Source organism: Grammomys surdaster, unplaced genomic scaffold, assembly GCF_004785775.1.
Source record: "Grammomys surdaster isolate TR1022 unplaced genomic scaffold, NIH_TR_1.0 125979, whole genome shotgun sequence".
Lineage (NCBI taxonomy): Eukaryota > Metazoa > Chordata > Mammalia > Rodentia > Muridae > Grammomys > Grammomys surdaster.
The window spans coordinates 2,860,614-2,888,495 of NW_021620795.1; the positions used below are offsets into that span (position 1 = coordinate 2,860,614).

At 40.8% G+C, this 27,882-nt stretch overlaps 2 protein-coding genes across 4 annotated transcripts in view; one reads left to right on the forward strand and one right to left on the reverse strand.

The window, feature by feature from the left end:
* The window catches only part of Erc2 (ELKS/RAB6-interacting/CAST family member 2), an 822,395-nt gene that overhangs the window by 118,829 nt on the left and 675,684 nt on the right, over window positions 1-27,882 (forward strand). For 2 of the 3 annotated variants that reach the window (XM_028754073.1, XM_028754074.1), the window contains 2 exons: window positions 22,942-22,965; window positions 23,600-24,016. In XM_028754073.1, the coding sequence (XP_028609906.1) occupies window positions 22,942-22,965; window positions 23,600-24,016 (441 nt within the window). The remainder of the gene's footprint in view (window positions 1-22,941; window positions 22,966-23,599; window positions 24,017-27,882) is intronic. The other variant, XM_028754072.1, reaches the window with a different exon arrangement.
* On the reverse strand, window positions 7-563 carry LOC114609680 (porimin-like). The gene has a single exon (XM_028754075.1). The coding sequence runs from the start codon at window positions 467-469 to the stop codon at window positions 23-25; it is 447 nt and encodes a 148-aa protein (XP_028609908.1). The 5' UTR covers window positions 470-563; the 3' UTR covers window positions 7-22.

Below are 27,882 nucleotides of genomic sequence, written 5' to 3' on the forward strand. Positions count from 1 at the left end.
TTTCCTTGATCACTGAAGGACTTTAAATGATGGCATCATGTTCATCAATGCTTCGGTACCGAATGCCTCTTCTTGAATAATACATTTTGCATCCAATGTAGAGAATAGATAAAACTCCCAGTGTTAACACTATACCACCAACAAAGCTGCCAATATCAAACTTTGATCCTTTGCCTTTGGCGGGATGAGTAGTTGCTGAAACCGTGACAGATGTCAGTAAACTACTGTGGGCTGTGGTTGTAGTGGATGCTGATGTCTGGGTAGAGTTTGGGGAAGCACTTGCTTTGGGTGTAGACTTTGAGGCAGTGGGAGTCACATTTGGTGAGACTCCCGGGGTTGATATTTTAACAACAGTTGTAGGTTTCACAGTGACAGCTATGGTAGTTTTTGGCAGTACTGAAGGCTTCACGGTGCTGTTAATTTCATGGGTCTGGTTGGAAACCACATGCATGGTAGTATTCTCTGCCATGGTAGCATTGGAGGTCAGCAGAGGCACAGAGTGGTTTCCACTTGGAGAGCCCTGAGCGTCGGTCCTGTTCGTGGCGGTCCCTGGCAGCGCCAGCACCTGCCTTGAGACCTATTCTTACTCTCACATTTGCATGTACCTGATCCGTATACAATTCAAGGTGGTTTTAGAAAACAGATCCAGAGAAAGGACAGCTGGGCAAAAAGCTGCTCCTTGTACCTGATCTGTCCTGGTCGATTGGTTTATTTTAGTGGCGTTAGTAAGGTGAGTTAATGGGAGCTCATTCATGGGTAATTTCAGTTCATGGGAGCAGAAATCAGAACAGGGCTGAAGTGTGTGGCTCTTGCAGGGCATTAGTGTAGAGTCCTGCTGTGTTCTCTCCTCTTCCCTACCCACTCTACAGTCTTCCTCCATGCTTCCTCAGCAAATAGGGTTCTTGAAACTTTTGTTTGCCAACATTATGGATGTTCTTCGATGGTTCTGAGTAACGTTTTCTCTTCTGTTGACTTGTATTCTACTTCTAGCTGTCTCAGTGAGGCAGGTGATTGCCTAATGTGATGATGGGTAAGACTCTTACCCCTTGACCCACAGAGCCTCTGAAATAGGAGTGAAGAGCAAGACCATTTGTCATGAAGCTTGTCTGTGGATGGACAGAGTTCTTAACAGGAGCATATGAGAAGAGCCAGTCAGAACAAGACATCTTTACTTTATAATCCAATTCATTCACACATACACATATTGAAATTCTTAACTGACAGAATAGCATGAAGGGTAAGAGCTCTGAGATCCAGATGTCAGAGTCGAATCTTGATTACCTTGAGCAGTGACACCTCTCTCTCTCCCCCCTCTCCTTTCCCCTTTCCCTGTTCCCTGCTCCTCTCTCTGAGCCTCACTTTCCCTATCTATAGAAAGGAGATGGTAATCATTCCCACTTGATAGAGTTGCTGAGAAGAGTGTGAGAAGTACATAAAAGAGCTTAGTGTAGTATGGCAAACATTTTACAAATGTTAGTATTTTTTACATGTAGCCCATCTATAAGCAAACAAGACAGATATAGCGCTTGTCTTTGTAGAATTTGTAGTTTACCAAGGAAATTATTGTAATGAATGCTCACATAGACTAGTATTGGTGGTACACAGGCAATGTATAGAACACATTTTAAAGAGGAGGCATTTATTAATTGGACAAATATTCATTGAGTATCTACCAGGCATGCTACATTGTTATTAGTACTAGATATGCTGTTTTGGGCAAATAGTCAACTCTGCACTCTTAGAGCCCGTGTTATAGCTAGAATATAGACACACACACTAAAGATGGTGAGATGAGGAGGAAGGGTCTAGGAAGACATCACTGGGGAGGTGATTTTTGAGCAAAGAACTGAATAAAGTTTACCATCTAGGGGAAGGGCATTTCATGTAGAAGGAAGGGTAAAGGCTACAGTGGCTAGGCAGGAGTTCTCTCAGCAGGCTGGAGGAGCAGCAAGGTGGCTGGAAAGTGAGATGAATACTGTGGCTCATCTAAGTTCTTCAACTTAGCATGGACATGTCTTGATACTTCCTGTGGTCACTTTGGGCAGACCCATGCCTGTTTTGAAGTAGCCTGATTTGAGGAGACCCTTGAGGGACCATTGAGTCTGAACATGACTGTCATCTACTGACTCTTGAGACTGCATTGCTCTTGCATTTCTCCTCACTAGGATAGGATGAGTCACAGAGGTCCTGATAGACTTCAAACCAGTGTGCTCTGTCCCCACCACCACTGAGCTGCTCTGTTAGTCATCCTTTCACACTGCTTCTGCTTTCTGACCTCTTTCTCCAGGATTAAAATAGCCCAGCATGCAGTACCCAGTGCCCAGTTGTTTAGCGACAGGAACTATGCAGAGTGACTCACCACACATGGGGTGAGCTGGGCCAGGCTAGTTGATTAGTTATGTCTAGGGCAGGCAGCTTCTAAGGATAAGAAACCTGCAAAATCATTGATTCCAAAACATTATCCTTTATGGAAATGGGAGGAAGACATGTGACAGGTGAATCTTGATATTTCAGAATTCTGTGATTTATATTTTTTCCACAGTGCTTTTAACTTCCCCAAAATGAGATGAGTTCTAACTCCATTAAGGGCTTCCTTCTCATTAGTACTTCTTGAGATTGTTAGCTAGCAGAGGACCATTGATCGGTGATTACAGTGTTTGTCTTTGGTTTTGTAACTGTCCTGCATCAAGAACAATCTATGGTAATGTTTCCAGTTTAAAATGAATGAATTCATTACACATATAGCAGGCAAAAGTAAGTGACTAAGAATCAGTACATACAGAGAAGCAGCAGATAGTGAAACAGCATCAAATCAGGCTCTTTTAACTTTTCAGTGGACATGACTGGAGTAGCTCTTCAATTGAGATAACAAAAAAGGTAACATCATTAAATCTGGCACTCAAACATCTAGTGGAAACCACTGATCTGGCACTTAATCATCTGGTGGAAATGACTGGGGAAACACCTTTGAAACAGTAATTCTGGAGTTCTCGATTGTGAGAGTCCTGAGAGCAGTGACTTCTCTCCAGATGAGGTTTTTGGGGTTTTGGTCCATGCAGTAATTAACAACAGTAATCCCTGTTGGAAGTTGTTTACCTTGTAGCTGTTCTCAAGGGCATGTTCTACTCAGTCCACACACCTCTCTTCTCAAGAGTAGTGTATTTTTACCCTCGGACTGTTTGGCTGTCCTCACTTCTGTTAGACACAGAGCTGGGGACCAGCCTGTCTCTAGATACTGGGCTTTGGAGGGCACTTTGAGGCAAGCATGCTTAGGCCCTTTAGCAAGAATGCTCACTCTGTCAACATGTAACCAAACACTGACTCCCTTCTTCCAGAATACCACCAATGAACCAAAGTATGATTTCACTAAAGCCCAACTTGGGGGAACCAGGGAGTTATTGGGCTTCCTTACAGAGCATGGATGAGGACTTACTTCTAGGAGTGTGGGGGATCTTTAAAGCAGCTCCTCTACTGGAAAGTTTCACCCCAGCATAGATGATGACTCCCCCATAGCTGCATGGATAGAGTGACATCTTCAGTTAATGTTTTACAATCTGCTTACTATGGCATCTCTTGACACCATAAGGCCATAAGCATGTATGCTTCAAGGTACAGAAAGGAGCTGCTGGAGTCTTGGGTTAGGGGGCCAATGACTCTCTCTAACCCTCCTTCTATGAGGGAACATTAACAGTTGATAAGCTTGATCTCAGGAGTTTCTTGTGTGTAGTCACAGCCAGTGAAGATGACAGCTGTTATGCTGGGAGAATAGCTTTATACGACAAGTCCAAAATAAGAAGGGAAGTTGATTCTAGAACTGGCTTCTCAATAAGCCTAAACAAACTACTAATATATTTTATATCACAGCAACAATGTTTTAAACATCTTATATGTCATTTGTGTACTGAAGCCTGTAAGTCAATTCTAAAGTTGGTGGCACAACTGTTTAATTTGCTCATGACTCTAGGGGTCATTAGATTGTGTTGGGCATGGTTGGATTCAGTTGGCAGTTCTTTTTATTGCCTCTAGGTCCCTCATGAGACTGAAGTCATCTGGTCATATGACAGGGGAAGTTATGGTGGCTTCTGTCACATGCCTAATTTTTGGCATTGCCTTTGGCTGGCCTTCCTCATGGTCTTTCATGTCAAAGGGCATAGCTTGGGCATCTTCAAAGCATTCATTTTCAATTACTGCTTCCCCTTTCTCTTTGGGGTGGCTCTTCTCTTGGCCTCAGGAAGTCCTCATCTTTCAATAATATATTGATCGACAATTAAATACTCAGGTAGGGGCGTGTGTGGTGTGTCTCTGTAGCTTTTATGTCTCTATGGACTCCCAGCTTCACCTTCTGGAGCCAGGTCTATGCTTTGTATGCTTCATGGACTATAGTGCAGACTCTGTCACCAGGCTTGGGAGGTCATACTTTGGACTCATTTTCTTCCTATGGAGGAATCACTGCCTCCCCCACATTTATTTCAGCTATTTCAGGGAGTAAGGGATGGCCTGAGGACACCCTAGGACTGTGTGATTACCATGTTTGTGTGATTCTATGACGACTCTCTGAAGCCATCCTTTTACTTCAGACTTTTTTTTTTGTATTCTTAATTTTTACCTGTATCTACATAAGCATAAACGTATCAGGCAACATTTAAAAATAGGAAAGTCTAGATTTCCAATTGGTTGGGCATGCTAGTCAGGATCCTCCTTTGACTGCTGTGGTAACAATTCTCTTATCTACTTCAGGGCTGACTGGGAGTTCCCTCTTTTTAGTCTAGCTAAAGTTTTGGATTTTTTCCCAAAATTCTACTATAGTTTGATTTCTAAAAATTTTCCTCTTTTATTTTCTCTCTAATATTTATTAGTTACTGACTTTGATCTGTCACCAGACTTAGTTTGTTCCTGCTTGAAGCATACAGTTGGGCTGCTTACTCTTTTTAAGCATGTGTTTATAGTGGTAAACCTCCCTTATAGTACTGCCTTGCAGAATCCCATAGGGTTTCATATGTGTGTTTCTATTTTTGTTTGCCTCAAGATGGCTTCTCATTTTCCTCTGGATTTCCTCCTTTACCTGTTGATTGTCCAGGGGCACTTCGGGATTGTTTTTATTTCTCTCTGTGGGCATTCCTAGACCTAGAGGCATTATGAAGTGAACCCCAAAGTAAAATGAAGGCAGGTCATGCTGATTATTTCTCCAGCGAAACTAGTTTTCTGTTTCCTCTGCCCTGAGAGAGAGAGAGTTTGTGAGCTCTCCATTGTTATGTCTGTCATTCACTGCTCCAACAGTTCATGTAGGGAACTCAGCCGTCATTTCCCCACTCCCTTTCTCCTTCGCATCCCTTCTGTCTCCTTCTCACCCCTCTTGGCTGTTCTCTTGGCAGCCACCCTTGGCTCCACTCACCACGCTGGTTTTATTTCTCTTGGATTTTTCCCCCTGAACATCTCTTACTGTACTCACACACAGGGGAGCTTTTGCAGTTGCCCTGCCTTTCCCAGTTGTTGTTGGTCATCTGCTCTGCCTGAGACCTGGAGACTGGAGTGTCATCTGCTACCTGAGCCATGACTGCTCTTTGTCTTAGGTTGTCCAGACCTTTCTCACCAGTTTCTTTGCCTGCATTATCCCATTCTTGCAGGCTGTTCTCCTGTTCTAAAGCAGGCTTGTGTCCCCCATGGGCTCAAACATTTGAACATTTGACCTCAGTTGGTGGCAGTATTTGGGGACAGTATGGAAATGTTAGATGTGAAGCCTTTCCAGAGGAAGTGCATCACTGAGAGCAGGCTTTGAGAGTTGATAGCTTTGCTGTACTCTCTTCCCCTCTCTTTTCCTTCCCTCCTTCCTGTGTGTAGCTAAGATGTGATCTCACAGCTTCCTGCTCCTGCTGCCTGCTCCTAACCATTGTGTACACCCTCTAGAACTGTCAGACCTCTCACTCCCAAGTTCTTTCTTCTATAACTTACTGTTGGTCATGGTATTTTGTCACAGAGACAGAAATAAATGATTAATACAGTGCCCTTCATTTTTTTCAAATTTGAATAGAATACGAATTATTAAAATACTTCTGTGGAGTTTAAACATTTTAGGTAATGTATAAATATTTATACGCTACCTAAATATTTATAAATATTTAAATAGAATATAAATATTTAAATAGAAATTCTATATAAATATAGAATATAAATAGATTCTTTTAAGCTCTTAACCATCTTTGTGAAAAATAGAGATAAACCAACTATTCTCTGAAAGCATCTTTCTCCCTTCAGGTCTTTGCTGAAATAAATGTATCATTAACAGAGGAAGCTTGACCAGGTGATACTACACTGCATAAAACTAACGCCTGCTGACATGCTTCACTTCTTCTTGCCATGTTCATGTTTTCTTTATTCCTGCATTTATCATTTCTTGATATATTGTGCTATTGTTTATTGGCTGCAAAGCTATTTAGATATTCAGTTCTATAATGTTAAGTATATCCCCCTACACCCCCTGCCAGTATTGTATCTGGGACATAGTAGATGAGATGAAGTCCCATTATGTAGCTGGCTGTCCTGGAACTTGTTGTGTAGACCAGGCTGGCCTCTAGCTCACAGTGACCCTGTCTGTTTCTGTCTCCCAAGTGCTAAGAGCAAAGGTGCATTACCATGGTTGGCAATACGTATGTAATTTTTTTGACTGAACGATTGAAGTAAGTTATCAGTACAAAGAAAAACCATGTCTTCATTTTCACTCAGTCTTATTTTGTAGATTATCATGAAATTAGAACAGAGATACTTCCAGTTCTGTGGTGATGCAGGCCTGCAATCCTAGTAACTCAAGGGACTGAGGTATAAGGATCAAATTGAAAGTCAGCTTGGGGAACTTAATGAGACTCAGTCTCAAACTGAAATGTTAAAGAACCAAGGGGCTAGGGATATAGTTCAATTTAGAGCACTTGCCTAGTGCTGACCCCTCCACTGAGACAGGATCTTGTGAGTTCCAGGCTGGCCTGTGTACTTTAGATTATCTTGAACTTCTGATCCTTCTGCCTCTTGGGATTACAGGTGCACACCCCCACTCCCTGTTTATGGGGTGCTGGAGATGAATCCAGGGCTTCATGGATGCTAGTTCAGCACTCAATCAACTGAACTACATCTCCAGCCTTTTCAAAATGTGATTTCCAAAACCAATGTCATTTAAAAGCTTTCTTAGAGGGATAAGCAATGTGTGTTGTGCAGACACTGGGCTTGCATATGTTTATTTTCTTCCTTTTATAACCATAAAACCTGTAATTCTTCACGTTCTTACTTATTTCCCCCTAGACTTTTGAATTGATGAAATAAAATGTTCAAAGTTACAGTTTAAAAAAAATCACTTACTTTGCAGACCCTGGTCTCTAAGGGTTTGTGCAGCAAACTGCTCTTAGTTCCCAACTAAAGTCCTGAACAATGAGGGACAATCATCCAGTTTAAATGGGGTGCAGATGTGTGGATTCAGGAGGGCCTTTGGCCTCACTGTAACTTGGGAAAGGCTCTAGTATATTGAAATTTATGTAACCCAGGACCAATAGTTTATCTTACTAGGAAGAATGCCTATAAGACCTGGTGTGAGTCAGGGCTCGCTTCAGTTCCAACTTGTCTTCAGTTCAGCAACTCTTGTTCCGGCTCCGGCTGAGCCTGCACTTTTAGATCCTTTATATCCCTCTTGGACTTAAGAGGTTAGCTCTGTTCCAGACTTGGAGTTGAAAGCCATTCTCCCTTCTTCTTTACTTTAAAAGTCTCAAATGATTTGTAAAACAAGGGGAATATCCATAGATGAAAGAAACACTTTCAAGACCTTCTTAAAAATACCTTTTACTGTATTTTGGAGAAAATTTTATTCTCTCTTACTAGTTTAAAGATTTGAAAAGGACTCTGAAAACATATGAAATCTGTGTGTACCCACACGTGCATATGTGCATGGTTTCGGAATCTTCACTAAGGATATCTTTTGTTATAAGCAGTAGGTACAGAATTATCCAGATAAAGTAAAAATAACCACAGACGAGTCGTGTAAGATTGCTATCAAGAGTTCTCATTTCTTACTCATACTTCTTTTGCCGTGGCATTTGTAAAAGAACCGTTCTTGTTTGTTTCTCTCTCTGGCTCCGTCAGCTATAAGAGGGATCTTCAGGGATGCTGCTTTTCTTTTCCAGGTTCCAAAGTGGCCCCTTAATTCTTGACATTTATTTCACAGTTTTCCTCTAAATCCACTGCAAAGTCTCTAAGCACTGAGGCGGAAGAACTTTAACCCTGAAAAACTTCCCTAAAGGTGTTTTCTGAGAAGTCATATCAGAGAGAAGTGACTTCATCTTGGTTGGAATGAATCATCTGTTCCAAGTCCCCAAACCTCAGAGCCTCTGGCAAACAGTGAGAGGTTCAGAGTGTGGTTGTGGCAGCTTTACCATCCGAGTATGTGGTGGAGGGGAGGCATCTGGCTCAAAGATGTATGACTCCAGGAGTGTGGAAACCTGGCTGTCGCACATGCCACAATGCTAATTATGTGGTAATTGAGTCCCTCTGGCTTTCAGTACCAGACAAGATTGGTTCAAAGAACTGGAAGAATGGGGAAGATCAGGGCCCTGCATACTTGGTGACTGTGGCTTGCAACTCTGAGTACTGCAGTCTTGGCAGTGGCTTTGTTTATTCTCCTGTACAAGTGAGCAAGGTGGCTTTTGTTTCTAATCCCTGCCACTGGTAATATATTAGTCCCAATCAAGTCTTTACAACTTTCACTGTTGAATTATTCCTTTGTGGTCTCTAGAAAGTTAGAAGGTGAAGTGGTTGTATGTTTATATGTTGTTGATCAGAGTTTTGTATGTATTGCTCTGGGAATTACTTAATTTGAGTATGACCCAGACATACTCATAGCACTATTATATTATTCAATAGCACTTGTATCTTCGTTTTAAGGGCTCATGATTGTGACAGTAATTGTTATAGAGTCTTCTTGGACTCTCTACTAACCTCACTCTTGGAGTAGCTGCTAACCCTGGATACCAGTTACCATAGCTGATTGACCCGTGGAGGACATCTGGCTTAAACCACCTGTCCCTGCTATGCACTTTGCCCTGGGTGCTTTTAGTCTGGAAGAAGAAGTTGTTGAAAAAAAGTCATATACTTTTCCCAGAGGCCCTTGTTACTTCCAATTTCCTCCTTTCTTTGCCTCATTCTCCCCCCACCCCAAGTACAAGGCATAATCTGCTATCTCTTTCTTGTGATCTCCTTTTTGACTTAAGACAGGCCAAACTGATTGCTTTTCTTTCAAGCTGAAGAATATTAACTAAAGTACAGTTTCAAATATATAAGTTATTTTTGGGGAAACTATTTGTCAAATGGAAGTGGGACATAGGAAGGCTTCAGTAATGTGCTTGCCTCTCAGCATCCTCAACATTTTCCTTCTTTCCCTCTCTCCTTCCTTCTCTCTTCCTGCCTCTTTTCTTTCCTCCTCCTCCTTACTGATATTATTGGGTGTGCGCATGAGTGTGTATCTGTATGCACATGTGTGGGCATGCCACGGTGTATGTTTGTGTGCAGGTCAGAGGATAACATTTGGGAGTCAGTGCTCTTCTACCTTGTTGAGGCAGACTCTCTTTGTTTCTGTCATGCTCCATTCTGGCTGACCCTCAAGCTTCCAGGCAGTTCTCCTGTCTCTACTTGCCATCTTGCTGCAGGAGTGCTATGATTACCAATGTGTGCTGCTGTACCTTGCTTTTTCATGTGTGTTCCAGGCCACGGATGGAACTCATGCTTGGTCAAGGAACACATTTGGCTGATTAGCCATGTTACCATTCCCTCATCACCCATAATGTTTGACACTCTTGTTGAAATATACTTGACATACTATAAAAGTCACAATTTAAAGTTGTGAAATTCAGGGATTTGTAAAGTACATTCACAGCATTGTAAAGTAGTAATAATTATCCAACTAAAAATGTAGCATTCTCCCCCTACAAACCCTGTGTCTTCAGTAGTCATTCTTCATCTTCCATTCACCTAGCAATGAACAGGTTGGTCTATGTTTTTTCTTGTTTATTGATATTACATACTTATGATATGTTGACCAGACTCTTTTTTATGGGGGATATAAGTTTATTTTCCCATTGTTAAGACAAAATATCTGGCAGAGGCAGGTGGATTTCTGAGTTTGAGGCCAGCCTGGTCTACAGAGTGAGTTCCCGGACAGCCCGGGGTATACAGAGAAACCTTGTCTCAACAACAACAACAAAACAAAAAAACAGACAAAATATCTGCAAGAGCAACTTATGGAAGAAAAGGTCTATTTGGCTCAGAGTTAAAGTGGTCATTCAGCCTATTGTGTTGGGAAGGCAAGGCAGAGCAGTGTAAGGCTGCTGGTCCCATTACTTCTGAGTCAGAATGCAGAGAGAGTGGAATGCTGGTGTTCAGCTTCTCCTTCTCCTCTCCCTCTTTCTCTTCCTCTTCCTCCTCTTCACCCTCCTCCTCTCCTTCCTTCTCTTCCTCTTCCTCCTCTTCATCCTTTTCCTCTTTCTCCTCCTCTTCCTTCCCCTCCTCCCCATTTTTTTTCTGTCCAGATCCCTGGTCATGGAATGGTGCCACCCATTTAAACCTCAGTTAAACCTCTCTGGTAAGATGCCAAGAGGTTTGTCTCCTTGGTCATTCTATGTCCCTTCAAGTAGACAATCAGTATTAAAGATCACATGGGGTATGGTTAATTCATTTTATTTCATTCATTTATATATTAATCTTTTTCTCTATATACATGTATGTATCTGCATGCATATTTATTGTTTACACATTAAACGTTTAGATATTTTTGGGAAACAGTGGTAAGTACTCTACCTTCATACCCAAGAAAAGGATACTGGCCTTCAATTCCAATGCATTAATAAAATAGAAAACTCTTAGAGAGTTTGAATTCTTAGGCTACTTATGAACCATTATATTTCTGTTTTCCTAGTACATTGTTTAAGTTAAAACTTGAAGAAGTTTCAACATTGACTCTTCATGCTTTTCCAGTCTCTTAAAATTCCACCAGGACAACAGATAGACATGTGGAAATGCTATTTAGAGGCAGAAAAAGATGAACAAAAGAGCGATGTTAAATGCAGTATTGACATTTCTGATGCTTGTTCAAAATCTCCCCTCATTATCTTTTAGATAATAATGACAACAAATAACAGTGAAGAAATAAGTTTAACATATTTCTATATTACCCAAAATAAGTGATGAGTGTGTAGAATCATGTGTTACATAAATATGTTGTATGATTATATTTACATGTACATAAATTAGCTGGTACAATTTCTTCTTTTACTGGGAAAGGAATCTTGACACATGCATCTATAAAATAACAGATAGCTCAGTAATGGTTGAGTAAAAGTACAAATGAACCAGCTCATGTAGTTTGTCTTGTGGTCCGATTGGGGGCGCCATTCACAGGTTACTTAGGCTTAATGAGTCATACCACCTTGTTATGCTCAGTTTGTCTTCCTTTCCCATCTTTATTGGCAAATGAGCTTTGCTTCGAAGATGCTGTATCTCAAACCTTTATTACCTACAGATGTCCCAGGGGTCATGCCATAACTGCAGATCCTGAGTCAGCACACATGAGGTGGGGTGAAGAGCCTACCAGTTAATGTTGCTGGGATACTAAGTGGTGTGGATGCCTTTCCTCACCTCTTCCAGGGTGGAGTGTCCCAAGAAGAGAAGTAATGGGAAGCAGGTGGCACTTAGGGAGAATCTCTCCTCCTTAAAATTTTGAGTAGAAGGGACTATAGTTTAATTAGGCTATCCATGTGGTTCAATATAGGTAGTAGTATTATCTATCCAAGTGTTTGAAATTAATCTAGATAAACCTTTTTACCTATTCTAAAAGTACTTACTTATTTGGCAAATTGTTAAGTGAACAGGGTGTGAGGTGGTGAAGAGACGATAACAGGAAAAATGGGCAATAAAGATTTTTAAGTGCTATCTGAAAAGATTAGCCAAGCAATTAAACAAAAGTGCTATCTTGTGACAGCATTGAGTCTGACTTAATATTGTAAAAATTTTAAGCTATTAGTGCTAGATTACACATTTGAGGTTGTTTCTTCAAACTCACTAGAATATACCAACTTATTTTTTTAAAATTGAAAATAGATTTTTTTCTCATACAGTATATTCTGATTCTGATTTCCCCTCCTCCAGCTCCACTCAGGTCTTTCCCACCTCCCCACTCACTCAAATCCACCTCTTCTCGCTCATCAGAAAACAAACAGGCATATAAAACAGAAAAAAAAAACAACAGAAAAAGAGCCAAAGAAAAGCACAAGAAACACACACACACACACACACACACACACACACACACACACACACAGAAATTACATATAAAAATAAGACCAGAAACCATATATATCAGCAAAAAATCTGTATGGAAAAAAGAAAAGCCAAGACAAAGCATTATGAAACAGAAGTCCTCCAAAATTACCACTGAGTTAATTTTGTGTTGTTCATCCACTGCTGGACCCAATTTCCAATTTCTTAAACTTCAGGGTTTTTAAAAAGCTAATGTTAGGTTGAGAAGTGTTGACAGTAGGGGATGCTATTGTCCTATAGTTGCTTATATATTATATACAGTACTAGAAAAATAGCCTGACCTTCCAAACAGGAGTGGTTGGTATTCTTGAGAATTATATGCAAGCTAGTTAATGGGAAATTAATTACATCCATTCTTTGAGTTGATCTTAAAACAACTGTCTCCTGCTTTTCCCTTATTTAAGAAAATGCCAAAGTGCTTAGTATATTATTTCTGCTGTTGCATTTGTTTGATGATTGAAAATTTATGTTCAGTAAGCCTCTGCTTCTCACTTAAATAGAGAGAAGAAAAAGAATTTCAAATTCTGGGCCTCTAGCCATCACTATCTCTAAATACTGATAGCATTCCCCATGTGCCAGACCCCATGCTTTGTGTTTTATGGAATCCACTGTGCTTGCTTGCTTACTCAACAAGCATCTCATGTAGTCTTTGCATGAACTCTGTAAGTTAGTTAAAATTATTGCCTTGTATTTATGGATGAGGAGTTGATACATAAGAGTGTTCCAGTGATTCACTGAGAGCAACAGGGGCTGTAACAGGTAGGTAGATCCTAAATCAAAAATTTGACCTTCCTCACTGCTCTCCAAAGACAAGATTCGTGATTTTTCTGACCATGTAACTAGTTGGATACAAAGCTATAATTAGAACAGTCCTTAAATCTAACCTGAGTAGTGTGTTATCTTAGAGCATTGGTGTGTAATAAAACTCAAAACGTTTTCTTGCTTACAAAGGCAGATTTTTCCATGTATTCTGTACTTAGTGTTATAAATCTTGGCAAAAAGTCACATATCCACCAACATGGGTTCTACAATCGTCAGTGGCACCATGTCTGTGTGAGGAGCCCAGGGTTCTGTTGCTTGAGAGAATCACCACCCTGTGTGTGTTGTAAAGAAACCTTTGGGTTTCTTTAGCGTATTCTACATGAAGAGAGAGGGTCTGGGCCCATATATAGAAATACTCTTTTCTTCATACCTTTCTCAGCACTCCAAGCCTTCCACCAGCTCCTGCACATGTTTCCAGTTGGGCTGTTGTTTGTCTGTTCATACACATGGCTTAGCCCAGGGACGGGTTGGAGCCACGGTAAGCATTGTGCATCCTGTACATGGGATCACAAGGCAGAAGGATCAGAGAACCTGCCCTAAAAATTTGATTAGAGACAAACTGGAAAATGATTAATAAGCAAATAAAGTCACAAGAGAAGTAGGGCAGGCCAAGTGGTCTGCAGAGACATTCTGCTTTCTTTGAAAGGGTTATGCTAAGTCCTTGTCTGAGAAGGAGTGTGGATTTATTTTTAAAAAAGGAAGAAGAAATTTTCAAGACTTCTGGGTATAAGCCAATTCATCTTTTTATATATCTTGGAGACAGTTTTCATAGCAATGGAGCCCTAAACTGCAAAAACTTTATCATTTTTTTTGTTTTCCCCCCACAGTGTGGAAAAGAGCTTAAGGTCACAAATTCTTAAAAAATCTGCCAGGAACTCATATTTTCCATGTTTGGGGATAAGACACAGTAGATTCTAAACATCTGGCTAGTCCCCATTTAAATAATTGTGTGTTCCATGCGCAGCACACATACATAATTATATTTTCATTCTATTTACCTTTTTGTGTTTTAGACATTCTGAAATCTGGATTAGATTCTGACTCCAGTAGCTGTTGGAAGTTGGCCTTCTAAACATTGGCTCAGGGAAAGTATATGTCTCCCTTCCTCATTTCTCCATATAAACTTGAGTATGGTTTAGTTTCTTGTATTTTCATTTTTCTTCTTTTTTCTTTAAAAAAAAAAAGAAGAAGAAATGAGTATGGGACCTCATGGGAGTTTTAATGAAATTCTGTGATTTTTCTAGAGGTTGGGAGACTTTAGAGTTGACTAGAGGAGACATCAGTTTTAGATACTGGCCCATATCTGCTAATAATGTGACTGCAGTGAAATCCAGTGAAGCCCTCTATGTAAGCCTCCCCTGTTCATCCTCTCATGGAGTGGACACAGGGTTGGCAGCTTCCCATCAGTGCCGTCAGATGAATGAGCTGGCAAACGTGAGCCATTTGAGTTTTGTTGGAGAGAACTAGACAGAGTGAGCTCACGTCCAGGACACCACTCCCTATACTAACCGCAAAGAGGACCAGAGGCCTGGCCTCCTCCACACTATGGCCCTGTGCTGACAAGCGCTGAGACAGTTTCCTCCCATCTTTCTTTCTGTATCTCATTCACTACTGTAGGGACCATGTAACAGTGCTGTACTTCTCAGTATAGGGAAATTAGCAACTGTCCTTGGGAAGGCATTTTGTGTACATTTAAGACCCTGAAAGAAAGATAATAAGCACATTTTATTGATAATGTAACCATCCTACACAGCACAGCCTCAAAGTAAATGTATTAGCATCTTGTAGAATGTTCTTCTAGGGAAAGCACATTGGGAAACAGGATTAAACACAATCTGCTAAAAACACAAGTGCACTTGATGTCTTGTTAGTGAGATCTAACAGGTTACTGCTCTTTGCTTTCTGGCTGTAATATCATCATAATTGGAAGATGACGATTACTTTTCACTCAGGGTCGGTCTGGAGGAAAACAGTCTTATTGAATCTTTTAGATATTAAATTCTGTGAGGTCCACACAATTGTTTCCATCTTACAGTTGTCCAAACTATGGTTTAGGGGAGGTCCATGTTAGGCTTGGGGAAGCCATGGTAAATGGGGAAATCTCAGTCAGGTCTTAAAGCTCACACCTTCCTTCTTGAGCAGTACAGAGTTAGCTCGAGAAGAGAGGCAAGGTTTCCCAGCCAAATGTCACTTTTATGAGATCTTATGTCACTACCCCCTTTGTAGGCCAGCTTTGTGTCTGAGTGCTAGGTGTCAATGTGCTTCTACCCCAGGGCATATATATATATATATATATATATATATATATATATATATATATATATTTATATATATATATATATGCCTTGAGCCTCTAAGTCAACTACGGAGGGCATGGGAGGATGTAGAGATAGGCCTTGCTGGTATATGGAGAATATGGACTAGTTCATACATGCTGTGTAGGAAACATTTTATGTGAACTCAATGACATAAGGTAGGCCCCTAATGTATGGTCTAGGAATCAGACATGCTAAGAAACACATTCTACATCATACAATTGGGAAATAATCTGGCCAGGATTAGAACCAGACAGGCTGTTCAAAAATCTAGGCTGCTACACATGATATTACCTTTCTCACTCTCTGTGAGTGAGAGTCTGTGAAGGCCAGAAGAGAGTGTTGGATGTCTTGGAGTGGGAGTTTCAGACAGATGTGGGTGAGCTGACAGATGTTGGTGCTGGCAATAGAGCATAGAAACTCTGGAAGAGCAGTATGTGCACCTAACCATGGAGCCTTTCCTCTCCTCTCCTCTTCCCCATCCCCTTCCCTTCCCTCCCCTCCCCTCCCTCCCCCTTTCCACCTCTCTTTCCTCCTCCCCTCCCCTCTCCCCTCCTCTCCTCTCTTCTCTTGAGACAAAGTCTTACTGTATAGCTCTGGCTGCTCTGATACCTGCTATGTAGATCAGGCATCCTTGGACTCTCAGGGATCTGTCTTCCACTGCTTATAAAATGCTGGGATTAAAGCCATGAGCCTGCCAGGCCTGTTGCATTTTTCTGTTCTGGGATTATATACTGCAGGTAATAATCTTTTGGCATTTTATGAACAAAAATCTCTCTCATTTTTATGGCTTGTTCTTTTGTACTCTGTAGTGTCTTTTGTGTAACAGAAATCCCTGATTTTAATATTGTTAAATTTACCTATCTTCTATCTTTCTGGCTGCCTTCTTCATCCTCTCCTCCCCTCCTCCTTCCTCCTTCCTCCTCCTCCTCCTCCTCCTCCTCCTCCTCCTCCTTCCTCCTCCTCCTCCTCCTCCTCCTCCTCCTCCTCCTCCTCCTCCTCCTCCTTCTCCTCCTGTCATTCCCTGTTAGTAGGAAACTATTTTTCTTATTTCCTATAATTTATATACTCCTTTGATGTTTCTAAGTTCATAGCCATATAAGACAACTGATAATGTTAGAATTATTCCCTTTTCAATTTGTCATATACTCTGTTTCTGGTCATACTGTTTTGAGTCAAGCCTCCAGGACAATGATTCTAGGTGCTAGTGACCATGGACATGGCTTCCTTTCATTTAAATGGGAATTCTAATACTTATACTAGGCTTTCATTCTCTGTATACAGTGGAGCACATTTTATGTGTGGTTTTCTTTATTCTTAGTTAGCTTAGATTAAAACAAACACAAACATGAATGACTAGATTTTGAGCAGATGATGTATTTTTTCTTCTTTTCTCTGTTGTGGTTTTTTCACATTAAAAGTTTGTCTGTGACTGAATCATTGCTCTTTTTTTTTTCTAAAAGAAATACAACTAAGCTATATATATGTTTTGTATTTTTTTTATAAGTCTGACTTTTTTGTGAGCAGTACTCATGGACTGCGCGTGAGGTTGGGCTCTGAGTTACGTTCCTCATGTTTAAATCCAGCCGTTGTGCCAAGCTAGTCAAGTGCCAAGTGATGAATGGGGAGGCTCTCTGAGACAACACATAACTGGAGTCAACTAGGCTTTATTTAAGGGAGAGAATTTTAAATCGCTATTTAATAGCTACAGAACTCACCCATTTCTTCTAGAATTAGATTGTAGAAGATACTTTTCTAGTCATCTGTCCCTTTCACCAACATTTACAGCTTTGGCAGGTGGATCTCTGTGAGTTCAAGACTAGTCTATGCAACATAGTGAATTTTAGGTCAGCCAGGGATATAGATGTAGTGAGACCTATCTTAACTAAGCAAAATAGAAGTAAATCTAAAAATGCAAAAATCGTTTGCATGCTGTCTTTTAAATCCCCATATGTTGTGATTTATGAAATGTTTATTTGATTCTTCAAAACACCAATGGCTCTTTGGATTATCTCCACTAGTGCCCTGCTTTTAACCCACCTATGAGGCTTTCATTTATAATACTGTATTTTTCATTACCACACATAATTTTGTTCTTTTCCAAATCTGCCAGTTCATTTTAGAGTGTCACTTTTACACTTTCAGCTCTTTACAATTTCTTTTAAAAAGTATTCATTCGTATACTTAAACATTTCAAAAACATTACCTGTTCTGTATATGACTACCAGTCATGGAATTTTCCTAGTGTTTCTGATAATTTTCTCCAGTTTGTTCATGTTGTAAAGCATTCTTTTTGTCCCTGACAAGGGCTTTGTTCTCTGCTCTTCTGCACCCCCAGAAGATTTTGTTTTTACCTTTTTCAGAGATCTGGGTGGGCCAAGCTACTTGAGTCCATTCTACCTAGTATTTAAAACCTGGGGAACCTTGATGGGGACACATAAGCATGTCTCAGTTATCTTCTCTAGCTCAATATTTTCATTGGCATTTGCTCCTATAAGAGAGGGACTAGAACTTTTTTGTGTGCCTATGAGTTTTATCTCTCTCTGTCTCCCTCCCCCCTCCATTCTCTTCCCACCTCTTTTCTTTTTCTTTTTTCTCCTTTTATAAATAAGCCTAACTATACCTGGGAGGGGGATTTACTTTCATTTAGCTATAGTGTATTGGGAAGATGTGTCAGAAAATGTAATGATTCTAGAAAGACACATTGATATGACTTCTCCCATTGTCCTAGGATGCTGTCATCAAACTTTTGTGTGCCCTAGATTGGGGACAAACTGGACCTACCAAGTTAGTTAGCTCCTATGCCATTGACAGTGCGATATAAGAAGAATCCTTAAAACACTCCTCTTTTATGGACTGAAGTGATATGCAGGGCAGTTAAGATTATAAGTAAATAGTAAGAAAGGCTAAACGAACTAGTTAAAGGACATACGTTAAGGTATATATGGTACAGTCTACTTGTACTTATTGCAAACGATTGCAGCCAGCAGTCTGGACTTCCACTGTTAGAGCTGCTATTTCTCTCTATTGCAAACGATTGCAGCCAGCAGTCTGGACTTCCACTGTTAGAGCTGCTATTTCTCTCTAAGTTTCTTAGTGGCCATAGAGAAAGGAGCTTTCCTTTTGAGCTTTGATTTTCCATGACCAACTGAAGAATAAGTCTAGCATCAGGATGGTAAGTAAAATATTCTTACATCCTTGTCTAACACATGCACTTTTGTACCTGCAGGAGGTTAGCTAAGATGCTAGCAGTTTGGTACCCAGACTCAAAATTGAAAACCAGGAAGCTCTCTTGTCCTGATGAAAGAGGGTGCTGGATGGGCTTTTCCCTCTAATGATCAATACAGGGGAAGACTTTGGGATAGCGAAACCCTTGAGATGGCCAGGAGATTCCAAAGAGATGGTCTTGCAATACAGTTTTGTAGATTGCTGCGTTCTAGGCTCGTAGTTACTCAGCCAGTGAGATTTGAGTGACTGACTTAAAAGTGTGAATCATCATGGTTGAAGAGTGGAAGATTTCAACCAGATAGACTGAATAATATGAGTACTAGGAATTGGAAACTGGCTGTTGTTTTTCTGACTTTTAGCTCTTAGAGAAGGTACTATGGTTTTGATAGGGATCTCACTTGTATAACCTAGATAGGATGGCTAACTCTTTTTTTAAATTTTTTTTTGAGCATGAGATGCTTTTTTATAGCATGTTTTACAAGGGGAGGGGGTAAGAGGGGCCAGGTGGTGGAAAAGTACAGAATCTTCTTGGCCTCTGCCTTGAAACATGTCATGGTCTATACGGTACACTGCCTTGAATTATGATCTACCTGCTATTCTTCAGAAGATATGGTACACTGCTTGAGTTATGGTCTCCCTGCTATTCTTCAGAAGATATGGTAGGATGGCTAATTCTTAATTGTGAAGATTACTGTAACTGTTATAACTATCTACCTGTCTGCTGTAACCACCCTCCCCCATTATTCTTTGGCACGGTTCAGGAGGACTTGTGTCACTGCAGCGCCCAGGTGGTATAGTGGTTCAAACAGGGCCCTGGAAATCATGCTACATACAAAAGGCTCCTTACTGAGCTGAGGGATCTGGAACAACTTGTTTTATTTGATTGTGTCTGTATTCTTATCCATTAAGAGGAGATTGCAATAGTGGATGCCTTTCTGAGCTGTTATGAAGGCTGACTAGAGGTTGGAACAATGTGTGGCAGATGTTAAGTGCTGTACAGATTTTCTCTGTAAGTATTCCTCAGTAGGTTTGGTTTCTCTTTGGCTCTGGGTATTTCCATGGGATTTTCCTTTTGCAGCTTCATGTTAGGGAGAGACTCTCATTCCTTGAAGACACCACTCAGTGGTGAATTCTACATAGCTCTCATCTGGCACAAAGCTTCTCTATGTGTCTAGCCACCTAGATATGGCTTTTAGTCACAATACTCAGGGCATATTGTTTCACCTGTGGCTTTGCTTGTCTACAGAACCATGAACTGTTATGTGTAGCTTTTGCTACCCTGTCTTAGCTCTGGGAATGGGCTGTGCTACGAGCCCCAACCCAGCTTCCTTTGAATCCATGGACAAAAGACACACACATAGGTTGCTCAATTTCAACTTGCTTTTGGACACAATTGCTGGGTGCTACTATCTCATGCTTGAAAACGTGTACCCTTAACAATAATCTTATCTTTGCCCCTCCCACCTGCCCTAAACTTTAGTTGCTAAGATACATCTAGCCCCAGATAAACACCCCTGACCATCAGCCTATAAGAGCAGCCATAGGTTGCGGCTCCTCCTGAGACCTCACATGGCTGCTTGGCTTTTTTCTCTCTAAAGCCTGGTGAACTCCTCTCCTCTCTCACATCTATCTCTTTTTCTCCAGGGACCCGGAAGTCCCACCTATTCCTTCCACCCAGCAATTGGCCCATGGCTTCTTTACTGACAGATCAAGAACCAATTGAGGAACAGGACCTTAGCATCAGAACTGCCCCTATAGAGAGCTATTTCTTCTTCCTCTTGTTTTATATTTTATGAGTCTGAGAGATAGAAGGCAACTCATACTGAATGGATAAATGGACCTTCTCTTCTTTCCTTAAACCTGGCACCTGATGTACTATTTTTGTTATTCCACCCAGGAATAAAATAAGCATTAGAGTGAGCCCTACTTTGTAGATTTGAAAACAGGGGAACATGGTTATAAGCAGCTTGCCCACCCAGGAACAGCTCTCTTACTGTCATCTTGCCAGTGGTGACACCTGTGATCAGAGGATGTCTACAGATTTAGTTTGGAACTTCCTTCTGGGTTATATATGGATCATGTAAAAACAAACATTATTCTTGGTTGCTCTCAAGAATTCTCACCATCCATCCAGTTTCCATTCTCATCATCCTGATTCATTACATTTGTCTCTAAATTAACTTAGATCAACTCAGAGCCCATACCACCATCAAAGGACAAAGCCATGCTAACATAAAACATATTTAAGTAACCAGGAGGCAGTAGCTAAAGCATGCCTCCAAGAGCAGGGCAGAAGGTTTACATGCTCTAATACAATCTGTTTTGATTGGCTTAGAGATGGAGCCTTGGTGGAAAATGATCACATGAGCCTGTGGCTTAACTCATATTTTCTGTGGCAGTTTTATTAAGGTAAAAATTAATACAGTTTGTCTCTGTAAGTACAGAGTATCAGTTTTCATATATTCTCAGAACTGTGTAACTAACACCACTATCTAGCTTGAGATTTTGTTTTTCAAACCAGAAGGAAACATCATAATGGTCAGTAGATACATCCTTTTTATTTCCTGGCAATCCTTAATTTATCTCCATCTATGAATTTGCTTATCTGGACATAGTGTAAGTAGAATCACACCATTTGTAGACTTTTGTGATTGGCTTCTTTTGTAGGGACATAATACTTTCAGAGTCAATTTTAAGTTAAATTACCCAACTTTGTGGCTAAATAATATTTCATTACCTGGATATATCATATTTATGCACTGACTAATTGATTGACATATAGATTACTTATACTTTTTGGCCAAAGTATACAATGCTGCTGTGAATATATATTCTAAATCAGATGGTAAATGGGTAAATAAAAGTTAGCATATTTTATCATGGAATAAAATTCAGTTATAGAAAGGAATGAAATTCTGATGCTAAAGCACGCATTACATTCTGAATGTACATGAAACCAAAGAAACCACTTATTTCATGATTTCACTGATAAGGAATATTTTTCATAGCCAAATTTATAGGGACAGAAAGATTATTGGCTCTCAGAGCTTTGTTCCTGGGAAGAAAATGGAAAGTGGGTTGCGAAAGGGTACAGGGTTTTCTGTTTGTTGATTTGTTTGTTTGTTTTTGTTTTTTTTTACTGTGCTGATAAACATGATAGAAATTGTGTTGATGGTCACACAGCCTGTGACTAAAGGCCCTGAAACTCACATTTACAAGATTCTGTTGTATCACAAAGTAGTCAGTAATCTGTGTCAATAGGGAGCGTTCAGTGCCCTGTGAGGCACTGTGGCACATAGCTAAGAAGGAGAATGCCCTCCCTCTGTGTGTTCTAGGACCTTCTCATTCCTAAGTGTGAACAGTGTGGCAGTGAACCACATTTGTGCTAGCTTCTTGGTGGTGGCCACATTCAGAAAGATTTCAACCTCTGGGTATCAGCCATAAGACTTCAGGCAGATTTCAAATGTTGTCTATTCCAATACTTATATAACTAAGACATGGTATTATCTGTGCCTTACAACACTGTGAGTCCCTGTGGGCAACAGCCCTGTCTTACGTCCAGCTTGGTTCCTCTGCTTAATGTTGTGGTCTGGTCTACAGGCAGGATAATGTATCTGTGAATGAATGAGTAATTGCTATTTTTGAAGCCTCTTGGTATGTTCCTGGGCAAAAAACCATCTTCAGGCTTGTGGCCTCTGCCTCTGACCAGCCTGAGGTTGGTCTGGAAAGGAGGACATGAATCCACCAACTGACTTCCTTCAAGGATTTCTTTTTTTTGCAACTGTTAACTACTTTCTCTGGTGTTTTCTACTGTGGTTGACTGGAAACAATGTTTAGAGTATTGTGATTTCCTCTCTGGTAAGATATCAAAAAAATTGCTGTTAGGTCAGAAAAAGAGAGAGAGAGAGAGAGAGAGAGAGAGAGAGAGAGAGAGAGAGAGAGAGAGAAAGAGAGGGAAACAAAAGGCTATTAAACTAAGCCTTGATTGGCTTTCTTTCTTTCTTTCTTTTTCTTTCCTTTGCTCTCCGTTTTTCTTTTTGTGTTGATCCAGCATCAATGCTCTGAATTGTGTGTAGCTTATGGGTGTTGGCTTAATGAGATTTTTTTTCTTTTCTTTTTCTTCTGTGGAGGTACTCTGTGTTAAGTTATTTCTGTTGAATATCCTTTGCTTGCACTGGACTTTTCTTTATGTTGATTTTTTGCTTCATTTTTTTTCATTTCCCATGCTGTTCAGTTACTGGACGCCAGAAGAACCAAGGTTTGTCTGCTCTTGCTGCTTGTTTGTTTTACTCTGCACAGCCTCCCCACCTTGTGTGTTTGAACGTGCTTGTCTGTGTCTCCATTTAGTCCCTTTTGCTTGCAGAGGCAGTAATCCTGTTTACTAAACCTGTTCACAGCTTTATTTGTAAAAAAATAAAGTCCTTGTTTGTGTCTGCTCGTAGTAGATGCTATTATTTTCATTTTTAAATGGATATGCATTTATCATGAAAAATAATGGATAAAGAACATCTTAGGAAACAAGGAATACTGAGTCTGGAGTGTTGTGGGCCTAAGAAAGTGTGTTTTACTAAAGTTTCCTTCTAACCCTTTCCCTTCCTAAACTAAGCACCGTAGATGTTTAATTCCCTTGTGGTTGACACTAATATACCGTTTCCGTGTGTGTGTACATTTCTCTTCTCCTAAGACATTCAGAAAGCATCACTGAATTAATCCCCCTCTTCATGTGCTGTCCCATGCTTCTGAAGTCACAGTGGAGGACTTCACGGCTGGCCCCTGGACCTCATGATTAACATTCCATTTTCATGGTGTGGCGGTGGCAGCTCACAGCATTTGACCTTTTCACTAACTGTTTCTCCTGTCTCCTCTCCCCTGCTCCGTCTTTCTCACTGTAGCACCTGCAGTTGACGATCCAGGCCCTTCAGGATGAGCTGCGAACCCAGAGAGACCTCAATCACCTCCTGCAGCAAGAGAGTGGCAACCGGGGAGCTGAGCACTTCACCATTGAGCTGACGGAGGAGAACTTCCGCAGGCTCCAAGCTGAGCATGACAGACAGGCCAAGGAGCTGTTCCTTCTGCGGAAGACATTGGAAGAAATGGAGCTGAGAATTGAAACCCAGAAACAGACTCTCAATGCCCGAGACGAGTCTATTAAAAAGCTCCTGGAGATGCTGCAGAGTAAGGGCTTGCCATCTAAGAGCCTTGAGGATGACAATGAGCGCACGCGGCGGATGGCAGAGGCTGAGTCTCAGGTCAGCCACTTGGAAGTGATTTTAGATCAGAAGGAGAAGGAAAACATCCACCTGAGAGAGGTAAGAAACTTGCTTTAGATACTGAATACGTTCTTACGCTGTTTCACAGGTTGGAAAATGTCTATAGTCTCAACCTCGTTTCCCCTGCTCTCAGCTCACTGATCTTCTCTGCTTGTGGCTGTTAAAGTAGAACTTTGTGTGAGCATTCTTTCTGAGCTCATGGCACCCGTGTTCGATTATTATTCAAGCCTGTGCAGCACATGGTAACTCTAAGGTGCTTTATGGTCACTTTTCCACCGGTGGCTATGGTTTTGGGGGGCTTTTAGGTACAGGTCTGTTTAAGTTTGGTGTCAAATATATCTCTAAAGAAACAAAATACATAGATGATTAGCACAGTGACTGCAAGCGTTTTGATAACTGAATTAGAGACAGAGTTTGTGGAAAGCCAAACACATGTTTTTCTTCCTTTCTTCCTTCCTTCCTTCCTTCCTTTCTTTCTTTCTTTCTTTCTTTCTTTCTTTCTTTCTTTTTTTTGAGAATAAGGTATAGGCCAGTGCCAAACATTTGGGTTTAAGGTAATCCTCGTCTACATTTACATTTGTCTAGAACATTCTGTTCCAGGAGTTCTGAATATGTTTCATCCGTAGTGTATTTAAATCATTTGAAGTCTTCCGCAGGCAGTTTCTCTGGCTGGCCACCACCACTGAATGCTGAGATGCTCAGATATCTGAGAATTTATGGTTAGTTAAAGCTTAGGAAAAAAATGTGTGTGTCAGCCAGGGTTTGAAATTGTTGCCACAGTTTTCTTGCTACTGTAGTAAAGAAGGCTCTAAGAGCATCTTGTAGGCAAAACTGCTAAAGGGAGACACATACCACATGGCAAATTGCAATTCGTATGGCAGTGTTAGATATGTCTTCAAAACATTGGCAGCACTAAAGATTTCAGAGTAGACTATATCTCTTAGAATTGAACACCTGTTTAGATGGGCAGCTACCTTGTGTGTTGTCAAGAAATCTGTCAAGATACCAATGCTCCCATAAGGTGTCTATATATTGTTTGTATTTGCTTGGGAGATTTTAGTGGACTTTGGTATTTTCAAACCTAAAGCTCTCTACTCTGAATCTCCCTTATTTTATTTTCATGAGATCTTAGCCACATATTTTGGAAACCACATGGCTTGTTTTATGTTAAAATACTTAGAAGTGTTTTGTTGGGTCTGCTCTTTCCATCTGAATTCTGAGAGTGTAAATGTGTTGGGCAGATTTCCAAAATGATCTCCAGTGGTCCCTACCACCTGGAATTCACATACTTGTGTGACTACCTCCTTTTGAGAAATGACTCATTCTAGAGACTTGTATCTAAAAGATGTAGTATGCCAGAGACAACAGCTGTTGATGCCACTTCCATGATAGGGCTACACAAGACTGAAGCTTCTACCTTGAAAACAGATCCTCTTGTCTTCATTGTATTTTGATCAAGCAAGCTGCTGTGTAGAAGGGCCAGATGGTAAGGATATAAGGGCAGCTTTGAGCCAACATCCAGTGAGGAGGGGAGGTACTCAGCATGGTCATTAACAATGAGAACTGCCAACAGCCATAGTTGCCTGCAGATGAGACAGGTGCTAGGCTGATGCCTTAATTACAGCCTTGTGAGACATCGTGAAGCAAAGGACCCAGCTAAGTTGTGCCTGGTCTCTTCCACTGGGAAAATACCTATGAGGTAATGAACATATGTTTTTTGAGTTGATTAATTTGGGATTAACCTGCCATGAAGCAGCGTGCAGCTAATACAACAGAGCAGAAGCAAACCCTTGTTTCTTCTTGTGAGCCTTCAAACCAGTTTACGGAAGAGCAATGTAAATCATGATTTGCATAAAGACTGGTTAGGCTTTGAAACATTATTTGTGTTATTTCAAAAATTGTGGCAGCGGAACATCTCTATAGTTAGAAAAAGTTGCTGCCTTATTTTAAGGCCAAGGTCTGGTGTTATATATGTAGCCAGCCAGAGTGGGATGCCAGAAAAAGCACCAGCTGTAGCATCCCTCTGTCCCCATGGGTTCCTGTGGTCAGGGAGGAACCTCTGCCCTCCTGCTTTAGATTCTTCTTCTAAGTAGCACTTAATAGACGCTGCTTCGCTTCATCTGTGCGCTCAGCTCCACAGAGAAGAGTAGAGACACAGTCCGTATTTTTCTTAGTTGATTGGTTCTCACAGAGTTCTGTTGTGGAAGCAGAGCACGGTTAGAGTCTTGATGTCAGGATGTGTTCCAGAAAGTGCAGCCTGCACATGCAGCTAGTTTTGTTGATCATCAAACTAGTCAGTGGACTGCCCTGATCTTGGCTCATCAATAACAGACAGTCTGTAAAAAGCATGTCTGCAAAAAACAGTTTAGAGGTTTAAAAGAACCTCCTTTCCCAAGAGGAGATTGTAGTAGTTTGTGAGCCCTTTGTTAAAGTTTTAGGAATTTGGGGAGCCTGCTGTTGAGTCATTGCTAACTTGACATTGGTTATGGTTAGAATATTTTTACATGTTAGAAACTGACAAATGGTCCTTTTCGATTACCTGAGACTGCGGCTCCTATCTTGCAAGTAGACTCTGTTGCTCCCTTAGCTTGCATACATTGATGGTGCGGGCTGATCTGTGAAGTCGGCTGAGTGGAACCTCCAGCCAACATATGGTGAGGACTAGCAGGACTCATTCCATTCCCAAGTGCCACTCCTAAAGCCTATTTACCAGCACAGTGCCGAATAAAGTACAGGGGATAGTCATTAATGATGTTAGCGAGAAGGGGCATTTCAGAGTCTAAAAGTTAAAAATTGGAAGAACTATGACCATTAACCATTCTTAGTTCAAACATTTCCAGAAGTAGCTGAGTGATCGACACTGTGCAGATACTCTGTGCTGACTTGATTGAATTCTTGGGGCTACCTCATTCATTCGGCAATTCACTTACTCATTAGTTAGGGTAATCATTTGTTTGTGTGTTTGAGACAGGGTATATTTAGTATTCCAGATTGATTTTGAATGTATGTATGTATGTATGTATGTATGTATGTATGTATGTATGTATGTATTATGTATTTCCTGTAAAGCCTAAGCTAGCCTCAAGCTTGTCATCTTCCTGCTTTAGTCTCTGGAGGTGTGTGCCATTATGTGTGGTACTCATTATGTAAGTTTTTGTTAAATTTCTACTTGAAACTATGGAATTATAACCAATAGCTATAATTCCATATTTCTCTTTCTGTTGTGACTTCTATTGTGAGAGATAGTTATGAAAATAGAGAAGAGTTATGAAAAAGAGTGAAGCCTGTTATCTGGGGGGGGATAGTCTCCAGTGTGGTGGTTGGGAAAGGTGTCTTTCAGGGCTGTGATCATGACCAGAGACCTTGATGGGTGAGGAGTCGGTTAGGTAAGGACCATAGAGGACTGTTTTGCTCAGATGGAAAGGCCCATGTGCTAGGAGGTAGGTGCTACTATTTGTCCATCTTACCTGGAGGGACAGAAGGACAAAGGACAGCAAGAAACTTGCCAGTATCACACAGGTAGTCAATGGTAGAGTTGCCTTTTGAATCAGGTTGACTTAGTCTCAACTCTTCAATCATTTCAGTAAGTCCCCCTCTGAAGAGCATCTTTGCTACAGTGTTCTGGGCAAAGCAGACATATTGTGAGGTGAGGGAAAAAAAAGATTCACTTCTAGACAGGACCTGGGAAAGGGGGAGCATCTCAAAAGATGTGACTCATTTTTCTCTGGCTGCACTGATGTTCACTGTAAGACATCAGGGCTGAGCTAGAGAATGAAAAGTCATGCTGATCTGTTATTTCTGACCTATAAGACATACAATGCACAAATACTTGTTTCCCATTACTGAAATTCTGGGGTATTTCCTTCATTAATTATCCTTTAAGGCAAATTTCTTTGGAAGCTATT